Source organism: Myxocyprinus asiaticus, chromosome 1 (genome assembly GCF_019703515.2).
Source record: "Myxocyprinus asiaticus isolate MX2 ecotype Aquarium Trade chromosome 1, UBuf_Myxa_2, whole genome shotgun sequence".
Lineage (NCBI taxonomy): Eukaryota > Metazoa > Chordata > Actinopteri > Cypriniformes > Catostomidae > Myxocyprinus > Myxocyprinus asiaticus.
The window spans coordinates 5,013,311-5,029,113 of NC_059344.1; the positions used below are offsets into that span (position 1 = coordinate 5,013,311).

At 39.3% G+C, this 15,803-nt stretch overlaps 1 protein-coding gene across 1 annotated transcript; it reads left to right on the top strand.

Annotated features, from left to right (window-relative positions):
- The first annotated feature begins 850 nt into the window (after nucleotides 1-850).
- On the top strand, nucleotides 851-15,698 carry LOC127445646 (uncharacterized). The gene is made up of 10 exons (XM_051705897.1): nucleotides 851-991; nucleotides 4,001-4,042; nucleotides 6,352-7,143; nucleotides 7,541-7,621; nucleotides 7,717-7,767; nucleotides 11,122-11,184; nucleotides 11,291-11,350; nucleotides 11,439-11,474; nucleotides 15,481-15,543; nucleotides 15,630-15,698. The coding sequence occupies exons 2-10, from the start codon at nucleotides 4,037-4,039 to the stop codon at nucleotides 15,696-15,698; spliced, it is 1,221 nt and encodes a 406-aa protein (XP_051561857.1). The 5' UTR covers nucleotides 851-991; nucleotides 4,001-4,036.
- The last annotated feature ends 105 nt before the right edge of the window (nucleotides 15,699-15,803 follow it).

A 15,803-nucleotide genomic window follows, 5' to 3' on the forward strand; every position in this document is an offset into this window, starting at 1 on the left:
AAGACAAATGTGTAGACAGAGAGGTGACACAAGCTTATGAAATTGATCATGTAAGATAATTTTTGACACTGACATAAAAAATATTTATTTTTTATTCTTCAATTCTTTTCTTCTGGCTGACTGGATCAATGTTTGAAATGTTTGATAGCAGTCATTAAATTCTATTATATTTATTTATTTATTGTTTAATATGAAAATGTTCATTCATACATGGTTGATATGTTTTAGTTCTAATTATTAAAGTTCTATTATATATATAAAAAAAAGAGTTTTTTAAAAAAGTTCATTTGATGTGGTGTCTTTCCAATCATATCACATATTCTTAAAAAACATAAAACATATTCTAACCCCCACCCCACCCCACCTATTCTTATCACATATCACTTATCAAGTCTTTAAAACCGTCATATTGTGAAGAGAGGCTGATGAGATTTAGAATGTGTCACCCCATCCCCCACACGCACACCCCATTTTCAGAATGATCGTACGCCCCTGAATCGATTGCATCACCATCTCAGCTGTATTGAATTTAACTACAAAAAAGTTTAAAACACACTGGGAATGTCATTTAACCTTTATTTTGTTCACAGAATTATAGTGCAATGTTTACCAAAATCAAGTGAATTTACTTAATTGAATTGAATCCAGAGAATGTTGTAAAAATGAGCATATTTTACCATGGTGTGAACACGAGTTTGTCTTATTCATGAGCCGAGAGGGATCTCGCCCAGGACTCCAAAAGTTCTTAATTACACACATTTAGGTTGGTTTCGAAGCGCTACATTTGACCTAAAGGAGAACACAACAGGCCAGACAGGTCCGCATATTTTCGTCCAGTGTTAACGGGGGTGCGTGCCTGACTACATCTGTTGCACAAGTGAAAACGAATTGCCTTTATTTTTTCATTCTTTAAAATAACAAGTTTGGTGAGTGGTTAAATTCGTCTTCACGTTTCCTGTAAAGCTTTTTGACAACCACTCTACGCTACACGGTGAGTTTATGTTTATTAAATAATTCATACAGGCAGCGTTCAAGAAATCATTTAAATGAACTGTATAAGATGTTGTACAACTAAACGATAACACAACCGAGTTTAATTTAAAATGAACCATTTCTGCTGTAAACAACGATTTCATTCAGCCTACTGTGGGAGTTAATTTTGGGGAACACATTTGTAACGTTTAAAATAAGGATGAAGAGGAAAGTGCTGTGCGTTGGAACACGGATACTGGTGCGTTTATTAAACTTTGAGTCTGTAATCTCATTACATTTTTATTTTTATTTTATTTATTTATTTATTTATTTATTTTTTACATGCGTGTTATCGTGAGAGTTCAAATTTTATGAATGTCATTTAAATATAATTGAATCCGTTTTATTCCCTAATTCCGGATCTGTGCTGATCATTTGCTTGCGCAATCGCAATTGACGTCACATAGTTTGGGCTTCAGTGCATGGCCATGATGATGGTACACTTCATGATCGTTCTGTACACTGTTTGCACACTGTACATCAGATGTCTGCGTGTGTTTACATCCGGAAGACTTATTTGTTACGTTGTTCGCTCATCTGCAATACGTCTGTAAGTCATTTCCTCGCAGATGTCTTTGATGATGCAGGTGTTTGTAAATCTGATCTTATTTAAGACGTTTAACAGATGTTATATTGCGATGCTTTCCAGATGTAAGGATCTAAAACAGATATCTCAGATGTACGTGTGCTGTCTGGGTATTTGATGTGTGTTTACATCTGGAAGACATACAGTGCATCCGGAAAGTATTCACAGCGCTTCACTTTTTCCACATTTTGTTATGTTACAGCCTTATTCCAAAATGGATTAAATTCATTATTTTCCTCAAAATTCTACAAACAATACCCCATAATGACAATGTGAAAGAAGTTTGTTTGAAATCTTTGCAAATTTATTAAAAATAAAAAACGAAAAAAAAAAAAAAAATCACATGTACATAAGTATTCACAGCCTTTGCCATGACACTCAAAATTGAACTCAGGTGCATCCTGTTTCCACTGATCATCCTTGAGATGTTTCTACAACTTGATTGGAGTCCACCTGTGGTAAATTCAGTCGATTAGACATGATTTGGAAAGGCACACACCTGTCTATATAAGGTCCCACAGTTAACAGTGCATGTCAGAGCACAAACCAAGCCATGAAGTCCAAGGAATTGTCTGTAGACCTCCGAGACTGGATTGTATCGAGGCACAGATCTGGGGAAGGGTACAGAAAAATTTCTGCAGCACTGAAGGTCCCAATGTGCACAGTGGCCTCCATCATCCATACATGGAAGAAGTTTGGAACCACCAGGACTCTTCCTAGAGCTGGCCGCCTGGCCAAACTGAGCGATCGGGGGAGAAGGGCCTTAGTCAGGGAGGTGACCAAGAATCCGATGGTCACTCTGACAGAGCTCCAGCGTTTCTCTGTGGAGAGAGGAGAACCTTCCAGAAAAACAACCATCTCTGCAGCACTCCACCAATCAGGCCTGTATGGTAGAGTGGCCAGACGGAAGCCACTCCTCAGTAAAAGGCACATGACAGCCCACCTGGAGTTTGCCAAAAGGCACCTGAAGGACTCTCAGACCATGAGAAACAAAATTCTCTGGTCTGATGAAACAAAGATTGAACTCTTTGGCCTGAATGGCAAGCGTCATATCTGGAGGAAACCAGGCACTGCTCATCACCTGACCAATACCATCCCTACAGTGAAGCATGGTGGTGGCAGCATCATGCTGTGGGGATGTTTTTCAGCGGCAGGAACTGGGAGACTAGTCAGGATCGAGGGAAAGATGAATGCAGCAATGTACAGAGACATCCTTGATGAAAACCTGCTCCAGAGCGCTCTGGACCTCAGACTGGGGCGACGGTTCATCTTCCAACAGGACAACGACCCTAAGCACACAGCCAAGATAACAAAGGAGTGGCTATGGGACAACTCTGTGAATGTCCTTGAGTGGCCCAGCCAGAGCCCAGACTTGAACCCAATTGAACATCTCTGGAGAGATCTGAAAATGGCTGTGCACCGACGCTCTCCATCCAACCTGATGGTAGCTTGAGAGGTCCTGCAAAGAAGAATGGGAGAAACTGTCCAAAAATAGGTGTGCCAAGCTTGTAGCATCATACTCAAAAAGACTTGAGGCTGTCATTGGTGCCAAAGATGCTTCAACAAAGTATTGAGCAAAGGCTGTGAATACTTATGTACATGTGATTTTTATTTTTTTATAAATTTGCAAAGATTTCAAACCTTTTCTTTCATGTTGTCATTATGGGGTATTGTTTGTAGAATTTTGAGGGAAAATAATGAATTTAATCCATTTTGGAATAAGGCTGTAACATAACAAAATGTGGAAAAAGTGAAGCGCTTTGAATACTTTCCGGACGCACTGTATTTTTTTTAGGTTGTTTACTCATCTGCAATACGTCTATAAGCCGTTTCCTCTCAGATGTCAATAAGACATTCAGCAGATGTCTTTGATGCAGTTGTTTATAAATCTGATCTTTTTAAAATTGTTTTATCTGGAAAGCATCACAATCTAAAACAGACATCTCTGAGATGTTGCCTTTGTGTGCTATCGATTTTTAAACGTCTAAGTCACCAATTCTTTAAAAGTTTTGTTTTTATAAGCTGCCTTAAATTCCATCCATCTGGGATATCTGTTTTAGATCTTTTCAACTGGAAAGCATCACAATCAAATTAACATCTGCTCAACATCTTAAAGTGATCAGATTTACAAACATTCTTAATCATAAACATCTCAAAGACATCTGCATAATGTCTTATTGAAAGGAAACATCTTATAGATGTATTGCAGCTGAGCAAACATTGTAAAAAGTATGTCTTCCAGATGTAAACACACACATCAAATAGACATCTGGGTGATGTACGTGTGTTTTCAGGGTTGTCACAATGTGTCACTCAGTAAAGCGTACAGTGTTCTGGACCGTATCAAACATCTTTCCATCTTCGTTGTTGTGTCTGTCACAGGATGGTGACCCACTGTTTGGTCTCTCAGGTCTGCCAATGGAGGTAAGATTTTGATAAACTTTTTCAGGATCATGGAAATTGCATTTTGTACCTATTTAATAAAAATGAACCATTATTTTATCCTAACCCTAATTATGGTTACCTAACCATAATGATAATTTTCACATGAAGTGGTCTTGTCATCTGACACAGCAGATATTCTTTAATTAAGGTGTCTTAGATAATGTGAACTATTTTACATTGAGTTGAAAATGTTTTAAATTATAAGAGAGTTTGCATTAGTACCCCTAGAATACATATGTGTGTCCTATATGACCCATATGCTTTTACTATGGTATGTAATGCACTTAAACTGGTATCACTCTTGTAATACATTAATTGTTTTAATTTTCCATGTGTTGTACTTGCTATAGTTTACTTCCACGTTGCTTCTCCATCAAAGAACAATGTCAGGGGGCCTGGGTAGCTCAGTGGTAAAAGACGCTGGCTACCACCCCTGGAGTTCGCTAGTTTGAATCCTAGGGTGTACTGGGTGACTCCAGCCACGCCTCCTAAGCAACTAAATTGGCCCGGTTGCTAGGGAGGGTAGAGTCACATAACCTCTCGTGGTCACTATAATGTGGTTCGTTCTCGGTGGGGCACGTGGTGAGTTGAGCGCGGATGCCTCGGTGGGTGGCATGAAGCCTCCACACACACTATGTCTCCATGGCAATGCGCTCAACAAGATGCACGGGTTGATGGTCTCAGACGCGGAGGCAACTGGGATTCATCCATTCACCACCATTGTGCAGAACAACAACATGATTTAGTATAATTTGTATGAATATGGCACTTATTTGTGTTGTTATAAACAAAGAAACAGATATCCTGTGATTGTAAACTTAAATATATGAATTATAGAAGTGAAAATATACTGTATATTGTGACACTATTACAAATCTCGGGTCACTTAAGACCTATACACTTTTGGTAATTAAACATTTAGGAATTTTTTTTTTTTTTTTCAGTTTTTAATTTCTTTTATTGTTAGACGATTCATAAGAGAAAAGTTGAGGAATATTAAAGTGAGGGCAAAACTCCTAGAAATGGATGAGGTAAAGGAGGTAGAATGAGGTTCCGGGTCACAAAATTCCTGAGGTATGCATTTAAGGGTTAAAATATTTATGTAAGGGATAATGTACAGTCAGCCGGTTGTTATCACACAATAAACCCTGACAGGATGATCAGGACACCGGCATGAAGCGGAGACCCTTGTATCACCCTTAGGGGGTTTATTTTGTGATAACAACCAGCTGACTGTACATTAGCCCACATGGCTACTAACCAAATAATTAAATTCACATGGACATAAAATATTGATTTGCGTTAAAATTATGTAATTTGAGAAGAAAGAGTTCGCTGAACAGCTGAAATCCACCTCTGGTTTGCGTCCGAGTTCTGTTGTCTACTTTGTAAAAATTACTGTCTGACTCTTCAATATTTAGCCTATTACAAGTTTACTTGCCAAATAAATAAATAAATGCTCATGAAACATTGATTTGAATTTAAATTGTTTTATTAGCTTACTTGTAGAGATCACACATTGAGCCGAGAAGCAGGAGAGATGTCTCGCAGTCCCCGGATGTGCAGTTGTTACAGAGTAATATCTGACCACTGGATGGCGCCATTGACCAATCAGAACCGAGTATTCCAGAGAGCCATGTAATAATTATTAATAAAAATCATTACAGTTAATTTTCCTCTAATTTTCACAGGGTCTTTTTCAACCCACATAAGCATTTTAAGGGGGTGAAGTTACATATGCATTCTAGTGTTAAAAGCCTTAAACTTCTACAGTAACCTAAAGTTCAGTTCAATATGCTACATTTATCAGCATGTCTACGTTGCATATTTGGGACAAAGTTTGGTGTGAAAAAATTGAGGCCTTTGATCATTTATTGGACATATAACTTCTTTGCAAAATGTCCTGAGTTTCAGTACCTTTAAAGGTAACTTGTGTAATTTATTTGAATATTTTTTCTAATGACAGCTTTTTATGCAGAGACAACTATAACTAAGCTATTCATAGGTTGATTTCCCCCCAAAGTGTTTCATTTCTCAGTACGTTTGAGCATCCCCACCAGCCCAACAATGCAACTTTGGCTTAACCAATGAAGTGAGTTTGGGTGAGAATCTATCTGACCTATGGCAAATGGGAGGAGTGCTCAGGGACGTGTTTAAAACATTTTGTGCATTTCTGTTCGCTGATGCTAGTAGCACAGGAATTAGTTACTTCACCTTTAAGGTAAGGCTCAGTATATGTCACCAGAATATCTTCCTTACATGTTCTGTTGAATGAATTTGTGTTGCAGCAATGCAGCGTAAGAATGGTTGATGAGGACATAGGACAAATATATAACACAGGACAAAGTAATGGTGTTCATCAGACACAAACAAAATCACCACCATTTCCAGATTTAAACTTAAGTGGGACTCCTCCCGTGCCCCCAGACTGGATTGTTCTTCCTCCACCAGATTGTTTTCAGGACACCAACAATTACACACCTAATGTTTTTCAAACCAAACCAACATTTGGGATTTGGGATCAAGAAACAGACATTTTCCAACCTTCAAATGGAAAAGTTCACACTGATCTTCCGCACAGCGCCCCAGCTAATCAGAACACAGAATCTTCCTCATCATCCGAACAGAGGGATTATTTCCTGGAATTTATCATCTCCAGACAGAAGGATTTCCAAGCCACAACCTCCCCCACATCGTCATTCGATTCTGCAGATGTTTTCCAAGAAACGTCTTTACCTTCCACATCACATTATATTTCTAAGACCACACCATTGTCTGATGATATTTTTAAGATGCCCTCCCCCATCACTGGAAACAAAGTCTTCCAGTCCACACCATTAGTTCAGACCCCAACTTTAATGTCGTATGACACCAAGGTATTTGATCCTCTATTGGACATATCAGCCAACACTCAGAATGATGTACAGTCCAAACACAGCAGGATTGATTATGCAACACTTCTCACCAGCCCAGATGGTACAAAGAATGACAATCACATTTCTCCTACGGGTTTGCAAAATGGAAATGTCCAAGGGATACCAGCTGTAGAAATGCCTTCCACAAACACTTCACCAAGCCTGGTGAGAACTTTTTCCATTAAAGACCCTATGAAAACAAAATTGGTGTTTTGTGGCTTTTAGTCCGTCTTTTAGCTTCGAAGCCATCTATGTGCTAGTGTATTCCAGGGGCGTCGCTAGTCTTTATTTACTGGAGCATAGGCACAGTTACATTTCTGCTGTCACTTAGTACAAATGTAACTGATAAATCCTTGTCTGACGAGGGAGATTACGTATAAGTCTATTGGCTATTTAAAAAAAGCCCTTCTATGTATCAAACCCAAAGATCCTTCTTCAAAAGGATATATATCAACACAGAAAAGAAAACTGTGTTCTTGAAGTGATTTCATGGGGTCTTCAAGAATACATTGGGCCTTTTTCTTTCTAACACAAAACAAAATGTCAAATAATTTCTTCTCAGACTTTTAGGAGGCGTCCACCAAAACCTGCCCCGCGCAGTAGAGCCCTTAAAACTACCAGTTACCCTTCCACGTCCATGCAGGTACTATCTCCTTCAGTAATTACTTTTTATAATTCCTTTTTTATCCCTCCGTCTTGGCCACATTCATAAAATTTAATGATAATTTTAATTTTCAGACACTGATGCCCTACACCCCACCTACCCCTTGTTCTACTGCTAGCGTTCAGGTCAGTCTTATAGAATGTCTACTTGTGCATATGAGCTATCAATATTAATACTATTTTCATCCTCATTTCTCTTTGCCCTCCATGTTTTTCTTACTGCATTATATTGTTTTACTATTAAACTATTTTACTGTTTTACTTCCTATTTCACTCTACAGTCCCTTTTTGTGTCTTCTTAATTTACTGATATTAAGTTCAAAATTAAATTAAGAATCCACAAGAGGCTATGTGGTCTAAATGGTTTTTACAGTGGGTAAGGAGTGTTCTTAGGCACATTAATATCCATAGTTTTCAGGACCAACAACTTGGCGCCACCACGATAATTCTGATGGACAGTTTTCTGGTTCCAGCCTCTATAAGAAGCAGTGTAAAAACTACCAAAATAACTGATCCAAATGGAGAACAACAACCTTTTCAAGTGTTAGTTGGAGAAAAAATTAGTTCAGGCTCAACTTGTGCAAAGACTGATATGAATGAATGAATGATATCAATGTAACTAACCTCGGGCCATAGCTTCATGTCATTTACCTACTTCCATAAGTATTGTCACTATTTTTACAAATTTAATACGGTACACATAACATTATCCACCATGAACGTGCGCCAGTGTGAGTGAAAAACACTGGAGACTGGAAACCAAAAACAGACATCTGTTATGAATTCCCTTATACTGTAGAATTCTGGCAAATTTTGCTGCAAACTTGCCACAAATTTGCCACTCATTTTTATATGCAGATGAGTTTTGCGGCAAGCTCTTAATTGTCGCCAAAGGTTTGCTGTAGGTTCACCACTACCGGTGAAGAGCTGCAAACTACTGGCAAACATTTGTGGTGAATCACAAGCTCATTTGCATGTGGAAATAATGAGCGGCAAATTTGTGGCAAGTTTGCTAGAACTCTACTTTTTTTTTATGGGTTGTGGAACACGTCAAGGAAAAGGTGAATAGAATTCAACTTTCAACTTCTTTAATCTGTATTGAGATCCAAAAAGTGGTTGCTAGTCTTCCTGGGGTGCACATAAAACTACACATTAAAAGGAAAATAATAATAAATATAGGTGCAAGCAGCAATGATCGGGGCCAAGCACCACTGGCACTCACTAAGCACAATAGAAAGAGCTTTAGTACAACAGAGGAACAATAGTAAGACTAGTTAAGGCAGGGTTTGAACAGTGGTCCACAATTTTCTTTTAATCAAATTCCAGAGTTCACTGAAGCACACTATTGAAATTTCTGAATGATGCCAAAGAGACATTACAAGTTGAGAGTACAAAACTTTTGCTGAGAACATGTTGTTGTTGCAGATATGTAGTTTTAGATTGAAGCAGGAATTATGCAGTGAAGGACAGTCTAAGTTGTAGTAAGCCCAATGTGAAGACTCCATGATCAACAGAAGTGTAGTTTTTATAACCACCCTTTGCTGGACGCGAACTTGCATTATTTGGAACTGTAGTCCAGTGTTTAAAGCACTGCATCACACAATAGGCAAGTCTTAAAGACACCAAAGAGATATTCCAAGTTGACAGAACATAATGATTGCTGAGAAAAATTTAAGAAATTGAATTGAAGCAGGAATTATGTGGGGTGAATTACGGGCTACGTTTTAGTAAGCCCAGTGTAAAAACACTTAATCCACTGTACCACACAATGGACAAGCCTGACTGACGCCAAAGAGACATTCCAAGTTGAGAGTATAAACAACTGCAAAGAAAATGTTGTTGTTACAGGTAAGTAGTTTTAAATTGAAGCAGGAATTATGTAGTGAAGGATGGCCAATAATGCAGTAAGCCTAATGTGAAGACTCAATGGTCAACAGAAGTAACATTTTTAAAACTGTCCCTTGCTGGACTCTAACTTGATTTCTTTGGAACCTAGTCCTAAGATTTCATCACTGCACCACATGATCAACAAGTCTAAATGACACTAAAGAGAGATACCAAGCTGAGAATCAGTACACAAAATTGTTGCTGAGATAATGCTGTTGGTCTTGTAGCTTATGAATGAAAAAAAAAAAACAAACAAAAAAAACATTTTGGAATTTCCATTTTCATTGTCTGAAGACTGAGGATAATGAATAAATGATACATAAAAATTAACTAATCATTTTGACCACTATGTGGTGCTATGTGGCCACTAATTTTTGGTTAATTAGAAAAAGCATTCAAAAGATACATCACGTTATATGAAAATTCAGTATGGTGGAGAGGCAATGTGGCTGATGTGGGAAAAAAGTGTATCACCGAAGGAATCCATAGACACCCACCATATGATTTTAGGACATATAGCTCAAAATTTACAGGCAAAAATGGCTATATATTTTTTTTTTTTTTTTTTTTTTGACCCATAGATGACACTGTCACCAAACTTTGCATGTGCTATCAGACCATGGTCCTGATGAGGCATACCAAGTTTCATTTCAATAGAACAAAGCATTGCAGAGATACAGCCTTACTTCCTGTTTTACACCAACATTGTTTACTTTGCGTAACATTTTATCAAATCTGAAAATCTAAATTCTGTGCAGCATGGTCTGAAGATTATCTGGGCCACTTTTTTGGTGAATAGGATGAAGTTTGCAGGATGTGAAGAGTTTAAGCAATAAACATAATTTAAACAATAAAAAATGGAGCCACTGTAATGGGTGGAGTTTTAATGTAAGGGGTCCTTTGCAATCAACATGAGGAGAGAAATTAGATGAAAATTGCAATACAAAACCATATTTTTTTTTTCCCTAGTACAAATGGTTTAAAAGATATGTGCAAAAGAAAAGTGAATATTTAAGCTGGTGGTGGCACTATAGAGTTTGTCCTAGAGACCCCAAATATGGTCATGGTATTATTCTAACCCACCCCAATCAGTGTGCCAAAATTTCTCCAAACTGACAGATACAAAAGGGGCTACACCACTTCAATGACAACAATGTATGTTACAACAAAAATAAGGGTAAATCTACTGTAACCAAATTAACAAAGACACTTTTTCAATATTGTCGTAAGGTGAACATTACATTGAACATGAAAAATAATGTAATGTTAATAGAATTTAAAAACATAATTCCAATCCCAAGCATCAAAACAAAGATAAAAACAGTAACAAAATTGCAAATAATAAATCTTTTCATTTGTAAGCATACATTTACAGAAAGATTCAACTTATATTTGTCACAAGTGTGCATATATTACAGCTATTTTACAATCAACTAATCAGAATTTAGAGTCGGAAGTATACGTTTTATAAATTTCAGTTTCTAAATTGCATTTAAATTCATAACTGTGCAACTTCACCTCTTATTTAAGTTCTGCCATGCTCAACGCTATCAGAATCTGTCATCACTGTTATGCATTGTTATGATTTGACAGAACGAAACACCAGCATCAGAGAATGATCTTCCAGTTTATGAAAATGTTCTTCTAATTGGTCAGGTAAGAATGCGTGTATAGATGTGTATTTATTTATGATGGCATATACATGAAAGTTGTTTGTTGTGCACACACCCACACCCACACACTTAAAACACATGATTTACAGGAAACATGCGTGGAGGACTGGCCAGAAAACAGCCCAGAACTGTCTCCAGAATGGAAACCAGTAAGTTTGCTCCTTGTGGTGTGAAATATAGTACAACATGAAACTATTGGCATTTCACTGATTTTATGTATTGTTTTTCTGTTATCAGGTGGGGAAATTAAAACTTAGAAGAGATTATATACAAGTAAGTCAGTGTACTGTACGTCCTGATTAGGACAACATTAACTAAGCCTCGCTTAACCTGACTAACTCTACTCTTACCCGAACCCTAAGCATAAAATAACACTTTTTTTTTAATATAAGCATTTATTTAATTTTTATTTTGGCAAATTAACAACCGAAAAATAAAAAAATCTGGTAAAGTTATTAGTAATAGGCGGCCCGATTACCCTTGCTACTGTCATGAATATAACTCAAATCATGTAGCTTGTTGAAAAGAGTTGTGCTATCTCTTTTTTAAGTGATCAGAATTAGGATGTTTACTTAGCAGACAATAAACAGGTGAAAAAATCCCATAGACTTTAACGAGGGACCTGAGCTGAATCTAGAAACCAGAATATTAAAGAGACTTGGGGTCACCTCTTTTGACTTGTGTCAGTAAGCAAACACCATAGTAACTGCATAGCAATGCACTAAAAACCACTTCAAGCACTTTATGGCAATGCCCTGGCACCCACCCAAAACACCTAAAGAGGAGTTTTGTATTCCACTAATTTTTTTCCTAAAAAAAAAAAAAAAAGAAAAAAGAAAGAATAGAAAAAAAATTTTTTTTTAAAGAAAAAATATTGTTGATTAATATTGTTCCCTTACAATTCAGTTCACTTGACATTGCATTACTACGCTGACGCTATGGGGAGTATCCTTCTATGTGACCTAGTTGAAACCCTTCAGCAATAACGGCTATGGTGTTTAAGCCCTGACCTTTTAGGCACGAAGCTGTCCAGTATAAAAGCAGGTGCACAAACACCATTCCTCAGAATTTTCTTCCTTCAAGACAGCGATTCATACCTCGTCTTGACTCATCAGTGCTTCGGTCTGAGTATCCTTTATTGCTATATAGTATTATATAATCTATATATCTAAAAGAGCCTGTGACGAGGAGGAGGGTGGGGCCGGGCCGTGAGTGTGTGTTTATGTTTGTGTCTTTTTGTTTAAGTTTTCATTAAATATTACTTTGATGGTTCGTCCGGTTCCCGCCACCTCCTTTCCCATTTTAAGCCCCCACCCTGTTACATTGGTGCCGAAACCCGGAAAGGAGGTCTCCTCCAGAGGAACCTGAAAAATCTTGCCTTGATGAATGGTTCCTACGGTCCGGACATCGTCAAGCGACCGTGTTCCGCAGATCTGCCTCATTCTTCCTGGAAGTTCACAATGAACTGAAAAAATCCTGGCACGCGCCCTATTCAGCTCGCTCGCACAGTGATTCCACTCTCCTTACTAAAGTGGACCAAGGGGAAGACAAAGGTTATGCCCAACTACCCCCTGTGGAAGAGGCGGTGGCAGCACATCTCTGCCCGGTGAGTAGCAGGGCGTGGAAATCACGCCCCGTTCATCCTTCCAAGCCATGTCGACGGACGTCTGCACTGGCTGGAAAAGCATATTCAGCGGCAGGCCAAGCTGGTTCAGCACTCCACGCGATGGTGGTGCTCCAAGTTTTCCAAGCTAAGCTCCTCTAGCAAATGGACAAGCAAGGCTATGATCAAGAGATGTTCAAAGAGCTCCGCACCGCTATGGACTTAGCGCTGCGAGCCACAAAAGTCACTGCACAGGCCATTGGCAAGTCAGTGGGCAACCTGGTAGTTTTAGATCGTCACAATAGGCTGACCGTCATGGAAATGCGTGACTGGGTGCTAAAAATAATTGAACATGGTTATATGATCCAATTTGCATGTCGACTGCCCCGTTTGAATGGTGTTCTGTCTTCCACGGTTCCGTCCGAAGACACGGTGGTGTTACGAGCCGAAATACACAGTCTTCTCACAAAGAATGCGATAGAGGTTGTTCCAGATTGTCATGCCCACAAAGGGTTTTACAGCCACTATTTTCTTGTCCCCAAAAAGATGGCAAGCTTCAGCCAATTTTAGATCTGAGACATTTGAATCACACTTGCAAAGTGGCCGTTCAAAATGATTACTCAGAAACGGATCTTATCGCACGTCCACCCAAGCGATTGGTTTGCGTCGATAGATCTGAAAGACGCATACTTTCATGTTCAAATTTTACAGCATCACAGGATGCTTTTGAGATTTGCGTTCAAGGGAACTGCATATCAATTCAAAGTTCTGCCCTTCGGATTTTCCCTGACTCCTCGCATGTTCACAAAGTGCATCGATGCGGTACTTGCTCCTCTGAAACTGAGTGGCATGCGCATTTTGAACTACCTCAGCTATTGGCTATTACTGGCCCAATCAGAGGCTCTGCTATGCTAACACAGGGAATTATTGCTCCAACACCTGAACAGCCTGGGACTCAATGTCAACTGGGTGAAGAGCACGCTCTCCACCAGCCAACAAATCTCCTTTTTGGGAGTCCGTCTCGACTCCATGAGCGAGCACGTGCATCATGTACATACTTCAAGTCCCAAGCTTCGTTTGGAGTGGACACAATGGCCCACAAATGGCCTGCGAAACGCAAATACGCATTTCTGTGTGCCTCCAGAGAAGTCAGAGAGGACAAAGAAACGATTCTATTGGTTGCACCGAAGTGGCCCAATCAGTCCTGGGTTCCAGAAATGATTCTGACTCTGGTCGGCCCTCTATGGGAAATACCGCTGAGGACAGATCTCCTCTCTCAAGCGCAGGGAACAATCTGGCATCCCCAGCCCAAGCTGTGGAACCTGCATGTGTGGCCCCTAAACGGAGCTCGCTACACTTGCCAGAACTGACTTGTTGGTTATGAACACCATTTTACAGGCTAGAGTGCCATCTACAAGATGCCTTTATGCGCTGAAATGGAATGTGTTCCATTGGTGATTTTCACACAGCAAAGACCCAGTGAACTGCCCCATATGTGAAATTCTCACATTACTTCAAGAGCGGTTGGACGCAGGGCTCACTCCGTCAACACTCAAAGTTTATATGGCAACTATATCTGCGTATCACGCACCCGAATCCGGCACCTCTATAGGCAAACATGATTTAAGTATAAAGTTCCTTAGGGCAAGGTGGCTGAACCCCCCTCGCCTGGCTACAGTTCAGACTTGGGACCTAACTTTGATCCTAAAAGCGTTTGCGGGGCCTCCCTTCGAGCGTCTGGACTCTGTTGAATTGCGTGTGCTTTCTCTTAAGACTGCATTACAGCTGGCTCTGGCCTCAGTAATACGGGTCGATGATTTGCAAGCACTGTCAGTTGACAATTCATGTTTGGAGTTTTTTCCGGGTCACAAAAGGCTATGTGCCTAAGGTTCTAACCACACCCTTCAGAGCGCAGGTGGTTCACCTTCAAGTCTTTTTCTCTCCACCATTTAATTTGGATGAGGAACAGTCCTTGCATTTGTTATGCCCTGTGCGAGCGCTATACACATATGTTGAACATACCCGCCAGTTCAGACTGTCTGACCAGCTCTTTGTGTGCTATGGAGGACGCATGAAAGAAATGTCCATCTCCAAGCAAAGTCTTTCCCACTGGATCGTTGATGCGCAATCCAGTTGATTGCCCATTTGGTGCTAAATCACACTCAACTAGATGCATGGCCTCTTCATGGGTATGGACAAACAGTGTGTCCTTACAAGACATATGTTTTACAGCAGGATGGTCTTCTCAAAACATTCACAAGGTTTTACAACCTAGACGTAACATCTCTTTCATCGCAAGTCCACTCTGTCTAGAACGCTTGCTACTTTGCTGGCCAAACATATATTTATGCCCCTCCTTCTAAGTACAGGCTCCCCATCATTTTACACAACCGCCTGCATTCAGGCCATTGTAATTTCCCATAAAGTCACAAGCATTTTCATTATAAATAAAACTTCCTTCCTGACTGGGTTCATGAAGGGGTTAATTCATACTATATGACTATAGTTCATATATCCATTGTGAGTGTTCTCCTCCTGGCTCACTATGAGGGTCATTCACTTAGGTCATGTAGAAGGACACTCCCCATGGCATCAGCTTAGTGACGCAAAGTCTCGTTCCCTTCATCTCAGGGAACCGAAGTTACATACGAAACAGACATTTTATCTTGTCACTAGATTGCAGAAGAGTCTGATGGACCCCCGAGTACTGATGTTATTGCAAAGAAAAATGGAAAGCTGGTAGGTGTTCTGAAATAATAAATTCAAAATTATGTTATGAGCCTGTTTATTTTTCTTCATGTGTGTTGTCCCATTGATGTTTTTAGACTGTAGGAAAGAAACTGAGACCATCTTTCCTGAACAGAAGAAGTTCAAAGGTAATTATATCAAGCTGACCTGCAACATATTTGACAGCTAGTGTTAAATTAAAGAACAAAATATCTGTCAGTGATGTATGCATGAACGGAAAATCTTTGACTTCAGGATAAAATTGGAGATGA